Genomic DNA, 22,466 nt, shown 5'->3' with positions numbered 1-22,466 from the left:
ATTTCTAGGCAAGATAAGTGTCTGAGAGTACAATGCAGTTCAAATAAAGTAGCTACCTGGCTTGATAAAAAATACTCATTAAAGGTAGAAAATTATTATGAATATTGAAAATAAATATGCAAAACATCTTGAAAGTTTTACAGACTTTGTCCTTAAACATTATAGTTGATTAGAAACTATACTGTTCTTCTACATTGATACTAAAATAGCTGCATTTTGGCTTAAATTACAACTGGTAATAATCTATACATTTGTATATAAACATAATATTCTTTCTACATTTTCGATTAAAAATTATACAATATTAAAAAGTTTATAAATTGCCAACAAAAATGTGAACTCATTTATACATTTCTGACATTAGAGAACTAATTATTATAATTATTATGTTATGGAATGCCAAACATGGGCAACATATCTAAGTTATAGAATAGTTATGATGAAATAATAAAAGAGGAAAAAAATTTCAAATCCATAATTTAGTAAATTTGCTCATTTAAATTAAAAAGAAATCACCATTACGATTAAATGTGCCAAATTCCATGAGGTTCTGAATGTGTGGATCTTGTTGCTTTGCTATTTTTGAAATAGGCAACTTCAATCCAAATCCCCATTTCCTTTTTTATTTTCTTTAAAAGGATCAATTTTTTTTTAAATGTATGTATCTATTTATTTATTTATTTGACTGCATTGGGTCTTCGTTGCTGCATGCGGGCCTTTTCTAGTTGCGGTGAGCAGGGGCTACTCTTCACTGAGGTGTGCAGGCTTCTCATTGAGGTGGCTTCTCTTGTTGCAGGGCACGGGTTCTAGGCATGGGGGCTTCAGTAGTTGTGGCATGCAGGCTCAGTAGTTGTGGCTCACGGGCTCTAGAATGCAGGCTCAGTAGTTGTGGGACACAGGCTTAGCTGCTCCGTGGCATGTGTGATCTTCCCAGACCAGGGCTCAAAGCCATGTCCCCTGCATTGGCAGGTGGATTCTTAACCACTGCGCCACCAGGGAAGTCCCTCACTATGTTTCCGACACAATTACACTGAGATAAAAGTTTAGGGGGTAAAAAATTTTTATTGAAAGATAAGATTGGTAAACATATTCTTAATACAAAAAATGTGAGCATCTGCCACAATGAGATTTATCCTGTTGGAATACTAGACTTACTGGAGCAAGTGATACACATATGCAAATGTGCCATGGTTAGGAGAAGGAGTTTAATGACCAGATCTTTCTTTGCCTGAGTAAAATGGCTGGAACAGATTCAGTATAAGACTACGCAGATCATAACTTTGCTTCAGTTCCTCGCTTTCAGCAAGCCTGTGTCATGCATTTGAACAATATATTAGACACAGGCGGTAAAGAGCTGCTGGCATATTGGAATCTCTTGATGGGGCTGCGAGCTGGTAATTTTGAGGTAACTGATCTTCTGAACGTGCTGCTACTGTAGGGCTCCTCAAGTCTTAGTCATATTAAGAAGGAGCCCAACAGGTTACCTGTTGGTTCAGCTATGCTTTCTTCTTTCATGTACTCACCAATAAACAGTATGTCAACCTGATCCTACCAGAAAAATCTACAGGCTGCCTGAGAATATATTTTACTTGCTGTTCTCTTTACTTAATGGAGTTTTAGGGCATTAAAGGCAAGAAGGTACTTGGAAAATCCAAAAATGACCTCTCTGTATTAGGATTTTTCCTTGTACTTTTAGGTGCATCAAAAAAACCCACTTTTATATAGAAATGAATACTTGCTAAAAGAGCAAACTAAATAACTTCTCATATCTAAATGAACAAAAGGAGGAGAAATAAGCTAAAACTGGTAATATATACTTACTACTGTGCATAGTATTGCTTTGAATTGGTGAAGTTAGATCAGATACAGGCAGTGTTTTCACCTACAATATACCTATACTCCCGAAAACCCTTCAATTAGCCACTGATCACATGGTTTCTGACATGTCTAAATTATGATCTTTGCTAACAACAGATTTGACTGGAAGAGGTGATGTGTACACCCCTCAATGACCTCTCTGCAGGGCCAGCTTTATCCCTTTTAACTGCTATAAAGAGGAATGTTTATGCTAAGCATACTAGCAGTCAGTAACGCTGCAGTTGCTACTGAATGGCTATACATTTGTATGAAACTCCACAATGAAATTTCTATTTAACAGGGGACAGGCTAGCAAAGAAGTATTTGGATAACTTGTTACCTTACTTCCTAAGTGAAATGTCCATATATCAAAAAGGAATAATTCCAAAACGTTAGAGCACATTATCTTCCCAAGTCCATTTGGTCTTTGAAAATTTATACAGTCATTAAATGAAATTTCCTGTCTTTTCCAAAGGGCATGATACTATGTCCCTTTACCTAAATATTGTGACAATTAATAGAGACTGTTCTCATGGATGTATTTGTCTGAATGTGGAAAGTCTGCGTTCTTAGTGTTTACCGCAAACCCAGCGAAGGTGATGATCCGTCTGAAGGTCCGTCAGCTCTTCAATGGTTCTCCAGCTGCACTGGCAGGCGTATGCCCGTGTCCCTTTCTTCTTTACCAACTTTGTTTTTAATTTGTGGAATTCTGGCATATTGTTCCTATTAGTAAAATAAGAAGGTTTTAGCATAGTAGCTTTGTTCAGTGCTTAATGACTTAAAAAAAACAAAAAAGAAATTCTAACTGCTTTATTTTCCTATCTTCACAACATCCAAACGCTAAACTACCTGGTGCTCTCACACGAAAAACAGAAGATACACTTTGGCGTTCTCTTTCTGAGGATTTCAATGTTTTTAAATGGCAATCCTCTAGGTCTGTTTATTAAGGCTGTTGTAGAACACAGTGACCTAAAGAGAAGAATTATTGATCTGTCTTATCAGAGGCTACATGATATAAGAATAGAGTGGAAAAGATGGTGGTTCATCTCCTACCTCAAATACTCACCTGTGCCATATTTTAAAAGCCTGCAGTGTGGAGGGGCTTCCCTGGTGGCGCAGTGGTTGAGAGTCCGCCTGCCGATGCAGGGGACACGGGTTCGTGCCCTGGTCCGGGAAGATCCCATGCGCTGCGGAGCGGCTGGGCCCGTGAGCCATGGCCGCTGAGCCTGCGCGTCCGGAGCCTGTGCTCCGCAACGGGAGAGGCCACAACAGTGAGAGGCCCGTGTACCGCAAAAATAAAAAATAAAAAATAAAGCGAGCAGTGTGGCAAATGGAGGGCATATAAGAGGCATAAAGATAACAGGCTTCTGATGGGTTAACTATAGAAATTTTTCATTAATAGAGAAAAAGTGCTTGTTATTTCTATGTGTTGAATTCATATTATATCTCATTTGTTTCAATGATCTGCTTATTTACGTACACTACCAGAAACAAAACAAATGCCTATCCTGAAATAAATGTCAGTAATTTTAACATAATTAAACCTATGCGCAGAACTCATGAAAAACGATAACCATCTGACTTGATGCTATTACAAAAAAGACTGCAGAAGTTAAATTTAATTAATAGGAAATCAATTATGATTTTCATAGTCCATGTACTGAATTTATGTAAATATTCCATGACAAAAGAAAATGAAAAAATTCAAAGTGAAATGATGAAAAAATACATAGTGAAATGATGAAATACAGTATAAGTACTTTTAAAGAAAGAAATACACTGTTAACTGTTGATGTCACTGCTACAGAAAGCAGGAAACAAAGTGCCCTCTGGTGGCCAATGGGCACCACATTCAGTACTGCACAAAATTCAGGCACAATTGAGGTTAGACCCTAACAAAACCTAAGAGATTTTCCAGGCCAACTGTCTGACTTCAGGAAACTGAGACTTTGACCAGCTGAACAACTTAGCTAAGGTTACAGTGAGATAGGGGAAGAACTGAATAAGTTTTACTGCAAAGAAAAAAGCCAAACAAAACTAAATGTGTTTAATGAAAACTAAATGGCTAAATGAAGGACTGTCCTTTATTCAATCTGCAATATATTTTGACAAACTTAACATGTCACACTTGATTGAATACTTAGAGATTTCAGGAGTAGGAATCATGAAAGCCAAGGAACTATCAATAATTAATACATTTCAAGTAGTGCATATTTTAAAAGCTGAGAAAGAAAATTTCATTATTTCCCATAAAGCAAACACAGTTTAATAGAAAAATAAGAGCATTTTATTTAGCTATCATGGCAGGATGGTCAAGTATAGCTTATACTTCTTTTAGAAAGTTCTAGAACTTGTCAAAGCTAGGATACACTTATTACCCTCAAGTGTTTCATCTCCCCTCTACTTTCAAGCAGATCACATCTTCATTCACAAAATCAGGCAGTGAGATGTGAAAAGGCCTCCATTTCCTAGCTGTCCCCTTGAATACATCAGTATATGACCTCTTTCCACCCAGGCACAGAGGCGGCCTCTTCCTATCCAAGGCCCACTTTCCATCAGCACTCTAGACCCCAAAGCCTCCAGGACCTTGTTACTCACATAACCTTCCCTTCTCTTGTCTTCCCCACCACCCCACAATATAAACATCAAAGCGTCTCCTATCTTTTTTTAAAAAAATATTTATTTATTTATTTATTTTTGGTTGTGTCAGGTCTTAGCTGCAGCACGTGGGATCTTTCGTTGTGGCATGCAGGCTCTTCTTTGTGGTGTGCGGGCTTCTCTCTGGTTGTGGCACATGGGCCCCAGAGTGTGTGGGCTCTGTAGTTGCGGCATGCGGGCTCTCTAGTTGCAGCACATGGGCTTAGTTGCCCTGCAGCATTTCGGATCTCAGTTCCCTGACCAGAGATCGAACCAGCGTCCCCTGCATTGCAAGACTGATTCTTAACCACTGGACCGGTGGTTAAGGGAACCACTGGACCAGGGAAGTCCCAGCACCTCCTATCTTAACTAAATGATCCCTTAACTCTGCATTCACTGACAGGCTTCCAAGTCACCTTACTGGGTAATATCATCCAGTTTCATGGTTTCATCTACCACTTTACAGTCTACATTTCTTAATCTGAGCTTCAGAGCCCCAAAGAGTACGGGCTCTTGACCTGGGATTTTGGGACCACACTAGGCTTTATTTGGGTTGGGTACTATGAAATCTCTCAAACTGTAATTTTTCTATGTATCTGCATATTTGAATCTTTCTGTGTATATGTTGAGAGGATTCAGATTTTCAGAACAGTTCTTGATGTGAAAAGTTTAAAAACTCTTACATTAACACTAGAGGAGACTCCTAGAGATTTACATGAGAATGGATGCCAGAGAGGTGTGAAGAAAGCCTCTCGCGGTTTTCTTTATGCTACTGAAGAGTGCTGCAATAATTCTGATGACTTGTATCTGAAAATATAGTCTTTGCTTAGGCACAGGTTTGGGGGGCCAAAAATGCATGATATGTGTACTTTACTAATTTTTAGCCCTTAATTTTTATTTGAAAATGTGAATGTATAGTTCAGATACATTTTTATAACTTAAAAACATTAGGTATTCACTGAGTATTTAAGGATGTACAAATTACAAAAATATAAGTAAGACACTATCCCAACCACAAGGAGGGAGGCAGACATACACCACCCTAAGATATTTTCAGTCTTTTATTACAGTAAGTGCTATAACTGGTACAACGTGCTGTGGACACACGGAAGAGGATGAGTTTACTTCCAAGTTGAGAGAGTGGTAAGGGAATCATAGAAGATGAGCAATGAACCATACCCTGAGGGACAGGTAGGGTTTAGGTAGATAAAATGGTGGGAAGGTAGCCCAAGAGGTGGAGAGTTTATACAAAGTCATAGGGAATGGGAGCATTATGGGAGCATTGTTTTTTTTTTTTTTTTTGCAGTATGCGGGCCTCTCACTGTTGTAACCTCTCCCGTTGCGGAGCACAGGCTCCGGACACGCAGGCTCAGTGGCCATGGCTCACGGGCCCAGCCGCTCCACGGCATGTGGGATCTTCCCGGACCGGGACACGAACCTGTGTCCCCTGCATCAGCAGGTGGACTCTCAACCACTGCGCCACCAGGGAAGCCCCGGGAGCATTGTTTTGATGTAGCTAAAATCTTGCTAAGGTGAAAAGTATACCATGGAAAGACAAACAAAACTGGGTAATAGATAGTTGGGGACTGGATTATGGAAGGTCTTGAATGCCATGCTGAGGAATTTGGACATTATTCTGCAAGCAGAAGGGTTTTGGGCAAGAGGATGGCATACTCAGAGTTATGCTTTAATTCTCAGCAAGTGAAGGGTGGTCTGGAAGAAGAGATTGTACACAGGAAAATCAGTGAGGAGGCTACTTCTGAACTCCTGTCCAGAAGTAACATGTCCTTAACTAGGCTGACAGCAGACAGATGGAAAGGAGGAGATGATGCGAGAAATATCAAAGAGGTGGAGGCCACACAATCTGGCCAAGGTCACCAAGAGGCATTACTGCACAGTAAGAAATATAAAGTTATATATTAAGTACATTTTTCACAGAGTGAAGTTCTTTAGAAACATACCTGAAAAACAGGTAATCACATGATTTGTCCCACCCATAGTCATCGCAGCTTACTACCCAGAAATCACAGGCTATACAACGCAGATGGTCACATGCTCTGTTCAGAGAAAAAGAACTGTACATTAGAAATTACTGTTAAATTTAAATATGAAAATATGCTGATTTATTCACAGACTATACCACATATTACAGATTACCGAGTAAACAACAGAAAAGTAAAGATGAATCTGAGTATAAATTTTTATACTATTGGTCTGATTACCTATTTGAACTTTCAGGTTAAATTTCTGCACAAACCTACCTATTTTACTAAGATCTTGCATACTGATACATATATGCACACATGTATATTTACATATATAAAAGAAAAAAATGGATGTGTAGATCTTTTAGTTCAATGGTTTTCAAATTTGTCTGAGGGAGATCTTCACTTAAGCTACCTTCTTTACGTGTTTCCCTTCCTAATGAAAATTTCAGGATGCCTCTACCACAGAATTTGTCACATTGTATTGAAATGCTGGGACAATATCTTCTCTGTGCTGGGACAATATCTTATTTGTTTCTGTTTCCCCACTGCTTGGCATTAATGTATTCATTCACTCACTTAAAAAGTATTTACTGAAAGACTACTATGTGCTGGTGAGATTCTGTCCTCAAACAGCTTAGATTCTAATTCGAGAAGAAATACTCATAAATTATGTAGCACGTTAGAAGGTTAAAAGTGCTTTAAATGAAATAAAAAGTAGAGTCGATAAAATTGAAAGTACTGGGAGGAAGTGTGTTATAATTTTAAATACAAGAGTCTGCATAGGCTTCACTGGTGAGGTATATCTAAGCAGTTTCTTTAAGTGGAGTGGTAGTTGGTAAAGGAAGTGGGGTTAATAGAAGGTTACATTTAAGAAGGAAAAAGAGTCGGTTTGTATACTGATGGCAAAGATGCAATGAAGGGAAAAATGCTGCTGATGAGAGAGGGTAGAACTGCTAGAACAATACTCAGCACATAACAGTTACTCAGTGACAACCTGAGGAACCGAAATGCCAAGCAAATCTCAAAATTCATATAGTACATAGTAACTTCAGGAGTAAAATGATAATATATGGTAAGAATTATGAATTGCTGCTGCAAACCATTTGATTTGTATAATAATTGTGATTTAAAGAAAACTTCTCCATTGTCTGAAGTATTTTAAAACTAGAATCAATATAGATACATTTGATCATCTAAAAATTAAAAGGAAATAACAAGAGTTTTAAAGATACCAAAAACAAAGTGAAAAGACCAATAATAGAGTGAAAGAAAACATTTTCAACACACAGTCAAATACTTATACTGATAAAGAGTGCTTACAAATGACAACAAAGAAAGAAACTCTAAAAATATAATGTCACTATGTCACTAATATAGGTAGCATAGATTAGTAGTTAAAGAGTGTAGATAAGATTGTCTACGTTCAAATGCTGATTCCCTAGCTGTGTAACTATAGTCAAGTAATTTAACTTCTCTGTGACTCAGTTTCCCTATCTATAAAATGGGGATAATAATGCACACCTCATAGAAGAATTATGAGGAGTTAACCAAGTTAATATTGATAAAGTGCTCATGACAGTGCCTGGCACACAACATTTATTAAACAGTTAAAATACTACATAAAGAATTAAAATTTCAAGCAACCATGAAATATATATTTAAACCAATTAAGTTAGCAAAAATTAGCCCTCTCAGACATTTCTGGTGGGTATGTGAACTGCTATAACCTTTTGGGAAAAATCTTGGCATAATTTTACGATTAAAATTATACCTAGCTGCTGCACCATCAATCCCATTTTGGGGAATATATTACATATAAATAAAAGCACCAGAGTATAGGCGTGTATCTCAAGAATAATTTCTACTGCAGTGCTGTTGAAGTGGCAAAAAACAGGATACCACCTGGATAGCTATCAAAGAGGGAAAAGACTGAATGACATTTGTACTATGGAATATTAGGCAGTTGATACAAGAGTTAATTAGATTTAACTACTGACATAGAGGTGCACAAGGCAAGGTACACAATAACATATATAACATGATCCTGTCTTTGTAAAAACTACCCCACAAATTTTCCTGTATAGGTGTTTATAACAAGTTTGTAAGAACATGGAGAAAAATGTGGAAGGTAATATACCACGCAGCTATCACTGGTTGCCTCAGGAGGGGTGGGAATGGAGAGGAAGGAAGGAGAGTACTATCTTTCTCCTTATACATTTTGACTTTTTATTTTTTTCAAAAAGCATATAATACTTCTGCAATTAAAAAATAAAATAAAATCCATCACTATATTTTTTTTCACTTATTTCCCTCTAAAATTCAGATAACTTAACTTCAAAATTGCAAATATATTTTGGCCTGAAAGTTTCTTTGAGAATGAATGCTTTGTATTTCTAAAAACATTAATCACAACAATAATTAAACACTTAAAATCTTAAGTTTCATAAACAATTCCATATTTCCTTTTAAACTGTTAGCAATTTATGAAGTTGAATTTGTACATATGGAAATTCAACACAATTACATTTGTACACATTTGAACTTGGATTTTGAATGTACAAGTCAGGAAATGCAAAATGATGGTTCCCAAAGCTGCTATAACTTGCTTTCTTATGCATATGTATTTATTACATGATTGCACAGAGTGTTAACTTTAATGCCTTAATACATATGTGCAATTTGGCTGAATTACTGCTGTTGTGGGAACTATAATTTAGAATTTCCTGACATTCTGTATGTGTAAAATTTCAACCATAATGTTAAATATAGCGTTTTAATTTAAAATTTAGCAGTTTATTCAAATCTATTCACACTACCATATTTTCCTACCAACACTGTCCTTTGAGAAAAATAAAACTAACTTGCAGCTAAGAAATCATTCTGCTGCTACGATTCACTCTATTAGACCATTATTATACCAGTCTATGGGATAATCCAGGCTTGCAAGTAGTTTAAAAAATAACGAGGAGAGTAAAATTCAATTTGGCTTGAAAATAACACCTTGGTTTTATCTAGATCTTATTAATGCCACCATGCTTTGCTACTGCTCTTCCCCTTTATACCAAGTGGGTAAAAGATTCAAATCTTTACACTCTAAAATCATTCGCGATTACTCTCAAATCAGAGCTTGATCCAAAATCAAACAAACATAACACATGAAAAAGAGGCAGAACAGACTCGATTTCCTTCATGCCCTAGGCATGTAAATCAGTGCTTATTTTCAGGGCTTAAATATATTTTTCTTTTATAACTATATATAAAAGAATATCTAACATAAAGTCATGGTTCCAATGAAAGATAAATTGTCAGGTCTTTCCTCGAAAATGTGAGTAAATACAAACATGGAAGTGTCATCAACAGCTTTGTCCTTTTATCAGGCTAGTAAGTAAAATCTTTACCCTTTTAAAGATGTTAGTGGTGGGAATGTCCCAAATATAGCCCAATATAGTCTTCTGCACAGACCCTGGTTCTCAGTCAAATCCTTCAGATCTACACAGTAGACTGGGGAGTCTTGCTGTTTGGGCAGCTGGAAAACAACAGCTGCAATAACAAAAGCGGCTTCCCTCTTACATACATTATAAAAGCGTCTGCAAATTGGTATACTAGAAGGAATAATGGACTAGGCATAAAGTTACACGTTGGAGTCCTTGCCTTGGGCAAGGCACAGGGCTTGGGAGTCATTCTTGACAACTTTCTCTCTTGCCTCCAACAGCCATTTAATCACTGAATTCTGTCAATTCTATGTTCTAATATCTCAAGTGTGACCCTTTTTCCCTACAGCCACTGCCACCACTTAGGTCACAGCTGCCATCCCTGTCTCTTTCCTGGACCACCGGTACCTACTGCCTGTTGACGGGTCTCCCTGTGTTCTCTCCTGTCTTGTCCCTCCAACTTCCAATCCATTTTCCATTCTGGAACCAAAATTTCTTTCTTTAGAAACACAAATATGATTATGTCATCCCTATCTGCTTAAAAAAAAACCCAAACAACCCAATGGCTTCCACTGCTATAGGACATATTTTTCTAAAATCCTCCAGGGGAGCCCAAACCAAACGTCCCCCGACTACCTCTCCAGCCCCACCAGGAGCCATTCTTTCCCCCACTCACTACACTCCAGCTCACCTGGCTGCTCCCTGTTCCTCCCACACCCCTGGCTCCTTCCAGCTCAGGGATCGTCTAACATGGGGGGTCCTCTGGCTCCAATGCTCCCCTGTCTTTGCTTAATTCCTACTTATTTATCATATCATAGTCTGATTAAATGTTATTTGCTTAGGAAAGCATTCCCTAACACTTCATATTAGTTAGGATGCCAATTATCTATGCTTATAGTATTCTGTACTTACCCTTCACATTACATATTATGGGGAAATTAAATAGTTATTTGTGGAATTAAAGTCTCTTTCCTCATCTAGACTGAAAGCTCATTGAGGGCAGGGAAGTGTCTATTTATTTGTTCACCACAATGTGTTCACTCAAAACCTAGGACTTAGCAAGGACATGATGAATTAATACGTGTTTAATGAATTTAACATCAGTGCCTCAGTTTCCTCATTTATAAAATGGGGTTAAAAATTCTTGCTCTATCTGCATCTTGGTTTTTCCCTGTGAAGCAGGTGAACCAATACACATATACTTACAAAAAAGTGCTCTGGACAGTATAAAGTACTTCATACATATAATATTTTACATGCACATGAGTATGTATGTGCTTATCTTTCTGTGTGTGTTGATCTATGTCATGAAGAAGGTGGTCAATGATTAGTATCTTTGTGATGGGTGAAGAAGATCTGTGAATATAAACATTTACCTGTGCATATTTATGCAAATTGTATGTGTTTTCCCTTCTTGTCACTGTGCAAAAGGTAGGAATGGGGTTGAAAGACAGTGGTATTCTCATGGATCAATGTTATATACAGACATACACTGAAATTCCATCTGGAACGAGATTCTTCTCTGCTAGAACTAAATCAAAGTACATGTAAAAATATACTACATAAAAGAGAATCTTAATAAAATGTTTACTCTTGGAAGTAAACCAGAACACACAAAGATATTTCCTGAGATAAAATGGAAAAGTAGTAGAATATAGGATTCTTGCAGCTGAGGTATAACACAATAAGGCAGCACAAACAGACGAGAAATACCCACAAACAACTCCAAACAACTGTACCTATAGTAGCTAGCTGACCTGCAACATGGGCACAATTTTAATGTATTATTTCATTTAATCCTTACAATAACTCAGTTTCCTCACCCATAAAAACTAAAGTATTTATGGGTGAGGAAACTGAGGTTTTGTAAGATTATATCCCTTCTCAAGGCTTCACAGCTTGTAAGAGGCAGAGTGAATATCTGAACTTAGGTATTCTGTCATCAGAGCCCTTTTTCTTCATGCCCTGGGTATAATCATGTGTTTCTTTATCAGTTTCTCTACTGGCCAGTGTTTTACCTTTTTTGGTATCTAGTACCTAGGACATAGAGGGCATTCAATGAATATTTAAACAAAGAAAAGGAAAAGGAAGTTCAAACAGAATGACAAAATGAGTCTACAGTAAGTGAATTAAGCAGGTAAGACAGTGGGGACATGCATTAGAAAGGAGTGTCATTCTAGACAGGGAGTAAGTGTAAAAATACTCAGAGGTAGAAAAATATAAGTGGAAAGTAGAAGGATAACAAGTGTTCTAGTGGAAGTAGAGTATCTAGCCCAGGCTTTAACTGGAGGTGAAAGAACTAAAAAGAGAAGAGGAAGAACAACAACTTGGTAAAGCAAACAATGAGTTTAGAGTTAATATGAGACAGATGGCAGCTCTCATTTTCCTTCTGAACAGGGGAGAGGTGCTCAAAATGTTATGTTAGGTATATTTTCTTTAATGCTCTATGTGGGTGAGACTACAGAAGATGGAAGTGGATGGTAACTAGGAAACGTTTGCCGTATAGCTCAAGGATGACTTGAGGGAAGCCTGGATTCGAGGCAGAGTGGTCTGGCATTGACTGAGACAAATCCAACTGGGTAGACACAGTAAGTCAGGATTGATAAGCAGCCAGACTGTATTCTTCTCTAAGGGCAGTGTGTGTCTCTAAACCTTCGAATAGACAGTCCTCAACGCACGACGATTCAGGTGCTATCAACTCTTTATTTACAGCCCTCACAGCAGGCATCACCCCTGTGGGTTGCTATAGCCTGTCTGCTGCCTGGTGTTCCTGGTCTAGGCTTCCCCAGATTCCCAGTTTCCCTCTGGTCCTATAGCCCTTTTTTTCCAGGCCTCCTCGGATCTAGGCCAGCTCTACCACAACCCTCCAACAATGTCCTTTTGGATCCCACTTCCATTATTCAATGTAATGGTTATCTCTCCTGAAACGTGATCAGAATGCAGTCATACAGCTCAGTCTTTTACTTCTTTTATCAGAAAATGAAAAAGTGCTTTAGAAATAACTAGACAAAATATAATAATCTAGTTAAGTGGGCCTCTATAAAAATAGAACCAAACTTAACAGGACAGTAAAATGATTTGCTGAACTACTTACAACAGACAAGACATGGAAACAACCTAAATGTCCATCGACAGATGAATGGATAAAGAAGATGTGGCACATATATACAATGGAATACTACTCAGCCATAATAAAGAATGAAATAATGTCATTTTCAGCAACATGGATGGGCCTAGAGATTATATACCAAGTGAAGTAAGTCAGAAAGAGAAAAACAAATACCATATGATATCACTTATATGTGGAATCTAAAATACAACACAAGTGAACTTATCTACGAAACAGAAATAGACTCACAGACATAGAGAACAGACTTGTGGTTGCCAAGGGGGAGGTGGGTGGGGGAGGGATGGCTTGGGAGTTTGGGATTAGCAGACACAAACTATCATATGTAAAATGGATAAACAATAAGGTCCTACTGTATAGCATACAGAACTATATTCAATATCCTGTGATAAACCATAATAGAAAAGAATATGAAAAAGAAGGTATATATATGTATAACTGAATCACTTTGCTGTACAGTAGAAATTAACACAACATTGTAAATCAACTATACTTCAATAAAAAAAAAATTGCTGAAAATCGATGTTTCCCCACTTTACGACAATGACAATGGAATAGGCTAGGAGTCTGAGGCTGATAGGGGCTTGGGGTAGGTAGCATCATGACCATAAGATTGCCCTAAAAGAGGTACTGAGTGAGATCCTGGGTGAAAGGAGGGTTGGGGAAGAGACAACAAAAGGAGGCTTTCTCCTTTTGAAATATGTAAAATCAAGAGACTGTGCTTAAGAACTCCTTGGGTACTACAGACCCACAGCTTCTGATGCTGACTGGCCAAGGCAGTGTGGGTGACACATCATATAGTTCACCTGTCCTACTCACTGGTTTTCACTGCCTGGAAGGAAAAATGGCAAGATAGAAGCTCAACTCCTGGTGTCTTGTGGAAACCAAGCTGGGATGGAAGTGATCCAGGCACTTCAAGTGGCTCTTAAAGAAGGGTGTCAACACAATGAACAACACATACCCAACACCATAGCTTTTAACAACTATCACCCAATAATAATCAGTATTTCAGTAAAGTGTTCTTAGTTAGACTGGCTAACAAAATATACCTTTTATTATGAAACAGACTCATGCCAAGATGATAAGAACTATGTTTTAACAGGGTATCAATTTGGAAAAAACTAATTAAGAAAGTATAACATATTTCTGACATCTTACCTCTGTGAAGTATTTGTCCCAACCCCACATGGAACAGCGCTTCCACCAAGGTATACTGGGCTGCAGCTGGACGTGTTCAACAGATGGAAGAAAAATAAAATTAAAACATAAAAGAAACATGAGAAGTTAATTTGGCCTCATTGACTCTATATTCTTGTAATCAAATTGTATATTTTCCTGAGCAAGCCAACTATTTCAAGGAAGAGGTATTTATTTCAGGGTCAGTGTGTTATTGGATAAAACCTGTATATTCAGGAACACTCAAGGAGTTAAAATGAGTCACAGAAAAATGTGTTTGCCAAATAACGTAAGGCACAAAGTAAATACTGAAGAATATAACAGAACATTAATTTTGAGAAACCATTCACACTTTTTTTTTTTTTATGCAGCAGAAAATTATTTACAATAGCAATAACCTCCCATTCAAGTTCCTTTACACTAAGGAGTCACAGACCATAAGAACACTGAAAAATGCTGCTGTTGGTCTGTCTCCTGAAAGCCGACCAGTGGTGCTTTGTTGCTCAATGTTGTTAAACGGTAACAAAATCTACTAGACCATGCTCACCAGTGTGTATAATTCACCAAAGCAATCCCAACTTACCTCTTACCAGGGCCTTGAATGTAAGCTCTGACAGATGTGTTACCTGAAGATTTAGATTTTAATTTCTGTTAAAAAAACAAAACAATAAAAGGCCAAGGGTAACTTAGAGAATTGTAACATGAAAACTAATATTCTTTATTTTATAACAAGGATATTTTAAAAATGGCTTAAAATTTCCTATGATTTTAAAGTTTCTGAAATGAAAACAATGATCAAAACCCTTTAAAGGCAAAAGGGAAGTAGACCTCCCTGAGGAATTTACGAATTACTATGCTAACGTTTAGTCTAGAAAATTGATATACTGCCATTATTAGCATGCTAAGATTTAGAGTCACTTTATAACTCTTCAGTTAATACTAGAGTTCAATGATTTAATATGAAGGAGCTGCTATTTAAAACTTCATCCTGGAAAAATTCAATTGAGGAGTAAAAAAACCTCAGACTCATTTTAAAGGCTGTGAATGGTACTCACCTGAACTAAAAATAAACTAACCAAACTCCTGGGTAACTTCAGGAATATTAATTTTGATCAGATGAAATGGTATCAACCATTAGATGTCCAATGAAAATGTAGAGCTACCTAGTCACAATCATACAGTAGTTCCTATATGGTTACATAACATCATAATTAGCAAGCATTTATTAAGTGCTAACTGGTATAAGGTACCAAACAACATGGCCGACCACATACTAGGACCACCGCCAAGGAAAGGAAGTAGGATGGAGAGAAGGCAATTTAAACTATGCAGAGACATGCCATCAATTTACCTAGTAGGTGAGGAAATTTAATGGAGGCAAAAATACTTTACTATTTCTCTTAACTCTTTTATTTGTTGAATAAAACTGATGTTAAACAGAACTGGAAACATTTTTGGTGCATAGCTGAAAAGTAATAACGTGCCTAAGTCTCTTTTTGTCTTTGGGAGCACACTCCATGTGCCATCCAGGCTTGTGTTTGCAACTCAAGGCTGGCACACTGGGACATCTGCTGTTGTTTCTGGGCTTTCTTGTGTGAGTCTGCAACTGATATTATATTGTAAGTCAACTATACTTCAATTAAGAAAAGAAAGAAACACAACAGGACGGGCGAGCAATGGAGGAGGGACCAATACTCTCAAGAGCATCTGGCCTCTGAGGACAAGGTGGGCATGGACGAGCAATTCACAGACACTTCCTTTCCTCATCCAATCAGTGTTTTACATTGATCTGCTTTCCTCCAGAAGTTTACTTGGGTTGCTTTCTCCCCTGCAGGCTGGAAAACTGGATATAATAACTAACTTCAAAAAGGGAGCACACAGAAGAAGTGCATAAAAGCTTATTCTTCATGATTATAAGAGCTATTTTTATTTCAGATTAGTATATCTTCTCTAATACTTCTTTAGAGAAGTATTTCCTTCTCTTTCTGAAATGCCTTGAACTGAAGAGACAGTGCCTCACACACAGATACATACCCTGTAGTGCTTACTAAATAATGAATTGCTCAGATGATCAATGAATAACATCATGTAGTTTTTTTCCTACCACTAATTAAATTAGTATTGCTATTCAGCATTTATGATGCATTCTGTTCGCAGAGTATTCAACACCATTGCTATTGTGTTGACATGTTATTCAACTAGGCCATCAGCTTATTAATTTACCACAGATGAACTGAAAATGTTAAATTTAGAGAAATTAAGATTTTTTAAACTTGGTTTTATTTTTATTCTTTGTTTTTCTAATTGAAGTATAATTGACCTACAACACTATGTTAGTTTCAGGGGTAAAACATACTGACTTGGTATTTCTATACATTACAAAATGATCACCACAGAAAGTCTAGTCACCATACAGAGCTATTACAGTATTATTGACTATATCCCTCATGCTGTACATTTCATCTCTGTGACTCATGTATTTTGTACATCCCTCATGTATTTCACTGACCTCTCCCACTCCTCTCCCCTCTGGCACAGAGAAATACAAAGCTTAAGATCTATACCAGTCACTTAAATTTTAGTCTGACAAAAAAAGAAGTGGCCCATATCCCTAATCTTAACACAATCATTGCCTAGTTATTTTTAGTCCACTGTCTTGCTTTAATCTTCCCTACGTTAAAAACAAACAAATCAACCCTCTTTGGTATTATATTTATTTCTTAGATTTTTTTCCTTGTGGTCCTTGTAATTTAGACTTCCATTTGGTCTCTTTCTAACAAATATATATATATATATATATATATATATATATATATATATATATATAAAAATCTAACAAACATATTCTGTGCCTACCAAACTGGTAAAAATGAAAGTATATACATTCTCATCACTGCTGGTGAGAAGAATACAAATAAGACAGTTACTTTGGGAAACATTTTGGCAATGGGTAGAAAAGTTGAAGATGAGCACACCTTGTGACTTCCTAGGTTTATATATCCTAGAGAAACTCCTATACATGGGTTAAAAAAAAAAGACATACAAAGATATTTGATGAAGCACTGTTTGTATGAGCAACAACTTGGCATAATCAAAATGTCTAATCACCAGGGATGTAGATAAACTGTGGTGGAGTTATGTAAGGGACTGCTATACATTAGTTAAAATTGTTTATGGTTACATACATATGTAATAAAAGTATAAAAGTATGGATGGAAAGGCTGATGGTTACCTTTGGGAAGGAAGGCAGTAGAGTAAGATTTGGAGAGTTCTTAAACTATAATTTTTATTTCTTTAAAAAAAGTCCAGGGAGTTCCCTGGCGATCCAGTGGTTGGGACTCAGCGCTTTCACTGCTGTGCCCTGGGTTCAATGCCCAGTCAGGGAACTAAAATCCCACAAATCACATGGTGTGGCCAAAAAAAAAAAAAAAAAAAAAAAATCCAGAGGAGCAAATCTGGCAAAATGTTAAGATACGTTCAGTATGACTAGTAAATATATAGGTGGCTGTTATATTATTTTATGAGCTTTTATAAAATTGATATAGATATATAAGCATTTAAAAAAATAAAATACTACCAACTTAACTGATTAGTTCATGGGATGAGAGCAACGGCAAAGCATCTGAGATGCTAAGCACATTCCTATAATGAAAGCTGATTTTGGTCTTTTAGAAAAGTATTCTTAGAGTATACAAATAAATGCAAGTAACCAACTTCATCTGCAAGTTGACTTTTGTTCAACAGCTTTTCTAATTTCTCATTCTTGCTGAGAAATAAAAAGCAAAACACAGTTTCTAATTTTTTTCTTATTTAAATCTAAGTGGAATAATTTCTTTAAATAATTGTATTTCTCAGAATTCAAAGGACTATAGATACTTGTGTATTCTAATAAGTTTTCAGACTATTCTAAACATGTCTTGAGATAATGAAAGAATTACTGTGTATTTAGAACATTTGACTTACAAAGCATTTTTTGTCAAAGTTGGGCTCTTCAAATATTTCGTTAATAAGACTGTCAAGATCATGTTCTTTTTTAAATGTTTCTGTTGATCTGAAAAAACAAACAACAAACAAACAAGAAAACAGCTGAAGCTTAAGTGCAGATAAAGTCAGCCAGCATCAGAAGAGTTTTGTTTAAATAAAGTCCATTACTAGAGTTGATAACAGAAGGACAAATGTGATGTTCTTTTTTTCCTACTATGGACATAGCCTAGGATTCTTGAGAAAAAGGATGTAGTTCATCAGGTACAAATTCCCATGTGTACTTTTACATACTTAAAATATAACGTTTAAAGCTGTACGTTATATATAAGAGAAAGGTGGGTAGGCACTTTTCTAAATTACATCAACCATTTATTTAAGAATACAAAATATTACAAAATTATAAGTAGAACCTGAGAATTATAAACAAAGATAATTTTAATATGTCTAATTTTCCCCTAAGGGTTCCATTGTAAGTCAAATAATCATACCTCTTTACTACAGGAGCCAAAGGTTATATAACCAAATGATTAATTACACACATACACACAAAAAAGTGGTATTTGCTTGACAGAGTATCTCTACCTCTTTACCTTCTGTGGGTATAATCATCACAGGATTACTGACAAACTGTTACTGCATGGAACTCCTATTTAATAGCTAACATTTACTGAATACTTTACATAGATGAAGATATAGGGACTGAGAGATTCAAAAACTCGCCAAGGTCATATAAATAGTGGGAGGAGAGGCTTGGAATTGAGTCTAGGGCAGTCTAGATACCTAACACTAAATGAGATTAACTCTCTTTAGAGTTTACGTTACAGATGCTGTATATCATTATAACTTTATAACTTCATTGGATCACTAAATTATTTGTTTTAAAAGACAGGTTTTTTTAGACTAACTCTCTATTTCTAGAAACATATTTGCTCCAAAACTGTTAACATCAGGATTATAGTCCTCCTTTGATACTGCTTAGAGTAAGATAATTAACCTGATGTAAGAAAACGCAGAGGCTACTGCCTAACACTGAATGTTTGATTCCATCTATGTCCAGACTTTGCCTCTTCAGTTTTTCCCTTTCTAACTTTTACCCCTAATATCTTCCACTGTATACTGGGTTCTTCCCAAGTATGCTAAGTATGCTTTCCTCTTCAAAGAAACATTCCAAAACCCCACTTGAAGCTGCCACCCTATTTTACTCACTACTGAAGAGTAGTCTATATCCATTATTTCTACTTCCTTACAAGTATATTGGATTTAGCATCTGCTGGTGATCTGGATAAGGGTTTCTTAACCTTAGAAATACTGACATTTGGGACCAGATAATTCGTTGGTGTGTGTGTGTGTGTGTGTGTGTGTGTGTGTGTGTGTACCACAGTGAGAGGGGCAGGCTATTGTGCACTGTAGGATGTTTTACAGCATCCCTGCTTCTACCCACTAGATGCCAGTAGCACACCCTTCCCCAGTTATGACAATCAAAAATGTCAAGACATTGCCAAATGCCCCTTGAGTGGTAAAGTCATCATCTGTTGAGAACTACCCACCTAGTTTAAATTATTTAACCTCTCTGAACCTCAGACATTTTATATGTAAAGAGGAAATCTAGACAACTATCTAAAACTTCTTCCAGGTGTAATATTCCATCTCTGGCCTCTATATCCCTCAACTATAGTGAAACTCTTTTTTTCAAAGTCACTACTGCCCAAATCACTATATTCAATGGCCTTTCTCGGTTCCAATTAGCTTTAATCTTTCAGAAGCACCTGACACTTGTGTACCAATTCCTTCAATTTCTTTTGTGACAGCAGGTTGCTAAGATGTCCTCTAGAAATTCTCTCCTCTGGTTTTCATGATGTACTCTCTGATGTACTCTGTACTTTCATGATGTACTTAGCAGTAGTTCCTGGCATCCAGATGTGTCATGGTCATTTATTATCTGCAGAGCTATCATTTTTAAGGGACAATTTCGGTATTTTAACTCTTTTAAGAAAAAGAGATACAGGCTATATCACTACACAATTGGCAGGTAGTCTCCTATTAATAAATTCATAATGTAAATCAGTTCCTAACTTTTAGGTATCAATTTTGGCTCAGGACAAAATTTTAATATTTGACATTATATACTACATTTGTTATTAAGTTTAGGGTCTTTGTTGCTGGTTTTTTTTTGGCATAATTTACAACTACACTGCCAAATGAAGTGAATGACAACACTTGAATTCAACACATGAATGACAACAGTACTGGTTTGTTACAGCTTCTATAAATGTATTATTGAAAAATCTGAGGTAGTAAGGTGGGATGGGATGCTACGAGCATTATGGATGGATTTTAGTAGTGTAACAACAGGCTATGGAGAGAGGTACAAAAGGACCTGTGCTTGGAGAGGATCCGTCCACCTTAGTAACCCTTTCCATTTTCAGCAGCCTGCTCTAAGACATCCTATCCCTCTGTGCTAGTTCTCCTAAGATGAATAGGCTCTGGAAGGCTCTTTGATAAATTTTCTCCATGCCCCAAAGGAATAAATAAAAAGAACAAAAGAACTTGCAAGGTAACATTGTTGTAGGATAGGAATGGTAGATGTGCTGGGAATGAGTACATAAGAATGTCCAGCATTCAAGATAATAATATACAAATTAGTGAGAGTGATATTTGCATAAACAGTCAAATGAGCGTTAGCCCATTCAAAGCAGTCATTTTTTTGGCCGAGTCCCCACTAGGGATGAACCCATGCCCCCTGCATTGGGAGCTCGGAGTCTTAACCACCGAACCGCCAGGGAAGTCCCCAAAGCAGTCATTTTAGTTGGCTCTACAGTTATTTTTTTAGAATGCTGCCAAGTACTCGACTAATTTTTAGAACTTCTGCTTCTAAATTTTAGACTCTTTTCAATGTTTTTATCTTCTGAGGGTGAATTTTTATAAACAAATGTCATTAGAGGTAAGTCTTGTAAATTGGGTAGCAATGGTGTTGGGTTCTGGGAAATCACACGCAGGTGCGCAAAAACAAAACAAAACCCACAGATGCAGCCATAAATAAACAAGATTGACTTTCTTGGGTTGTTCCAAAGCTGCCTCTGTGTAATTCCACAAGCATCTCCAAGAGATTCAAGCAAGAGTCACTGCAGAGGCTCCCAAGCCATCACTTTGAAGGACAATACTCACTCTGGCAAAAATTTTGTTTTTTTGGAATTGAGGGGGGAAGTGAGATAAAGAAGAAAGTCCTATTATTGAATAATTACACAGAAGAAAAATGACTGACAAATTTGAAAGATACTTTTTCTGGATCAAAAGCCAAGACTTAAGAAAATTCCCCAAATTTCAATTTGGATGCCTGAGATCATCTGGTACCCTTAGCTGGGGCCATGGGGAGAAGGAAGGTGGCTGGATTAATAAAGACAGTGTTACCAATAATTAAACCTTTTAATCTTAAATCTAATCTCATTCAATTATCTGAGCTTAAAAAAAAATCAACTAATGATGGAATAGAATGGAATCGTTTTCTCCAACAATTGGCCCAAGAATTGTTCTGCCTTGGGAATGGGGTCCCAAGAGGACCAGAGGCAATAGGATGAGGTTCTCTGTGCGGGCATCTCAAAAGCGGAAAAGAATCGCTCACACAAACGGAGGCCCGGGTCACCGTGACCCCCTCGGGGCTCAAGAGAGAGAGCCTAAGCTGCACCCCCTCTCCCGCATCGGAACCTGAGCGAAACCGCGGGCTCTAGAGGCGGGGCATCAGCGGGGCCAGTCCTCTGGGGCTTGCTTGGGGGGCGGAGTCGGGCCTTGGGAAGAGATGTTAGGATCCTACAGGCCGGGGAGCTGAAGTGTGTGCGGCCCCGGTAATGGGGAATTGAGAGTCTGGGCCCTAGCAGGAAGAGGAGCTGGAGGTCGCGGGCGGGGGTACATTTCTTTGGGTCCGGCGGCGGAGGGGTGGCTTTAGGACCTGAAGCAGGCTTCACCAGAACAGCCCACCCCTCCCGCCTGTTAACCTGAGATTCTCTTCCGCCTCGGCTCGGTTCCGGTCGTTGCTGAGGATGCCACCGCCACCGCCTCTGGGCCGTTCGACCATACCCAGTCTCAGTGGGTCTGGTCTGCAAAACTTGGACTCGACCTCATCCAAGAGCTCGTCCAGGTCCTTCGCCATCTTGAATCGTCATGTCCTTCCCTTGCTCTGGTAGCTACAGCACCGTGTGGTTTCCAGGGGCAACGCGAGGATCCGCAGGGCGCGCTGGCCACCCCCGCGCATGCGCGAGCCATTCAGAGGCT

At 37.6% G+C, this 22,466-nt stretch overlaps 1 protein-coding gene across 1 annotated transcript; it reads right to left on the bottom strand.

Annotated features, from left to right (window-relative positions):
• Window positions 1-538: 538 nt before the first annotated feature.
• On the bottom strand, window positions 539-22,433 carry CFAP418 (cilia and flagella associated protein 418). Its single transcript, XM_079902197.1, has 6 exons — window positions 22,190-22,433; window positions 18,180-18,267; window positions 14,800-14,864; window positions 14,199-14,264; window positions 6,456-6,551; window positions 539-2,580 (listed from the first exon to the last, which is right to left on the bottom strand). The coding sequence occupies exons 1-6, from the start codon at window positions 22,342-22,344 to the stop codon at window positions 2,427-2,429; spliced, it is 624 nt and encodes a 207-aa protein (XP_079758323.1). The 5' UTR covers window positions 22,345-22,433; the 3' UTR covers window positions 539-2,426.
• Window positions 22,434-22,466: the final 33 nt, after the last annotated feature.

This window comes from Stenella coeruleoalba, assembly GCF_951394435.1.
Source record: "Stenella coeruleoalba genome assembly, chromosome: 17".
Taxonomy (NCBI): domain Eukaryota; kingdom Metazoa; phylum Chordata; class Mammalia; order Artiodactyla; family Delphinidae; genus Stenella; species Stenella coeruleoalba.
This window is presented reverse-complemented; position numbering and strand designations above follow the sequence as displayed.

Bases quoted from the DNA above. Each gene is read 5' to 3' on its own strand.
- CFAP418 (XM_079902197.1), bottom strand. From the start codon at position 22,344: ATGGCGAAGGACCTGGACGAGCTCTTGGATGAGGTCGAGTCCAAGTTT. The intron at 18,268-22,189 runs GTTAACAGGCGG...TTGTTTTTTCAG, and splicing joins GAGGCGGAAGAGAATCTCAG to ATCAACAGAAACATTTAAAA. The intron at 2,581-6,455 runs GTATGTTTCTAA...TTTTACTAATAG, and splicing joins TGTGATTACCTGTTTTTCAG to GAACAATATGCCAGAATTCC.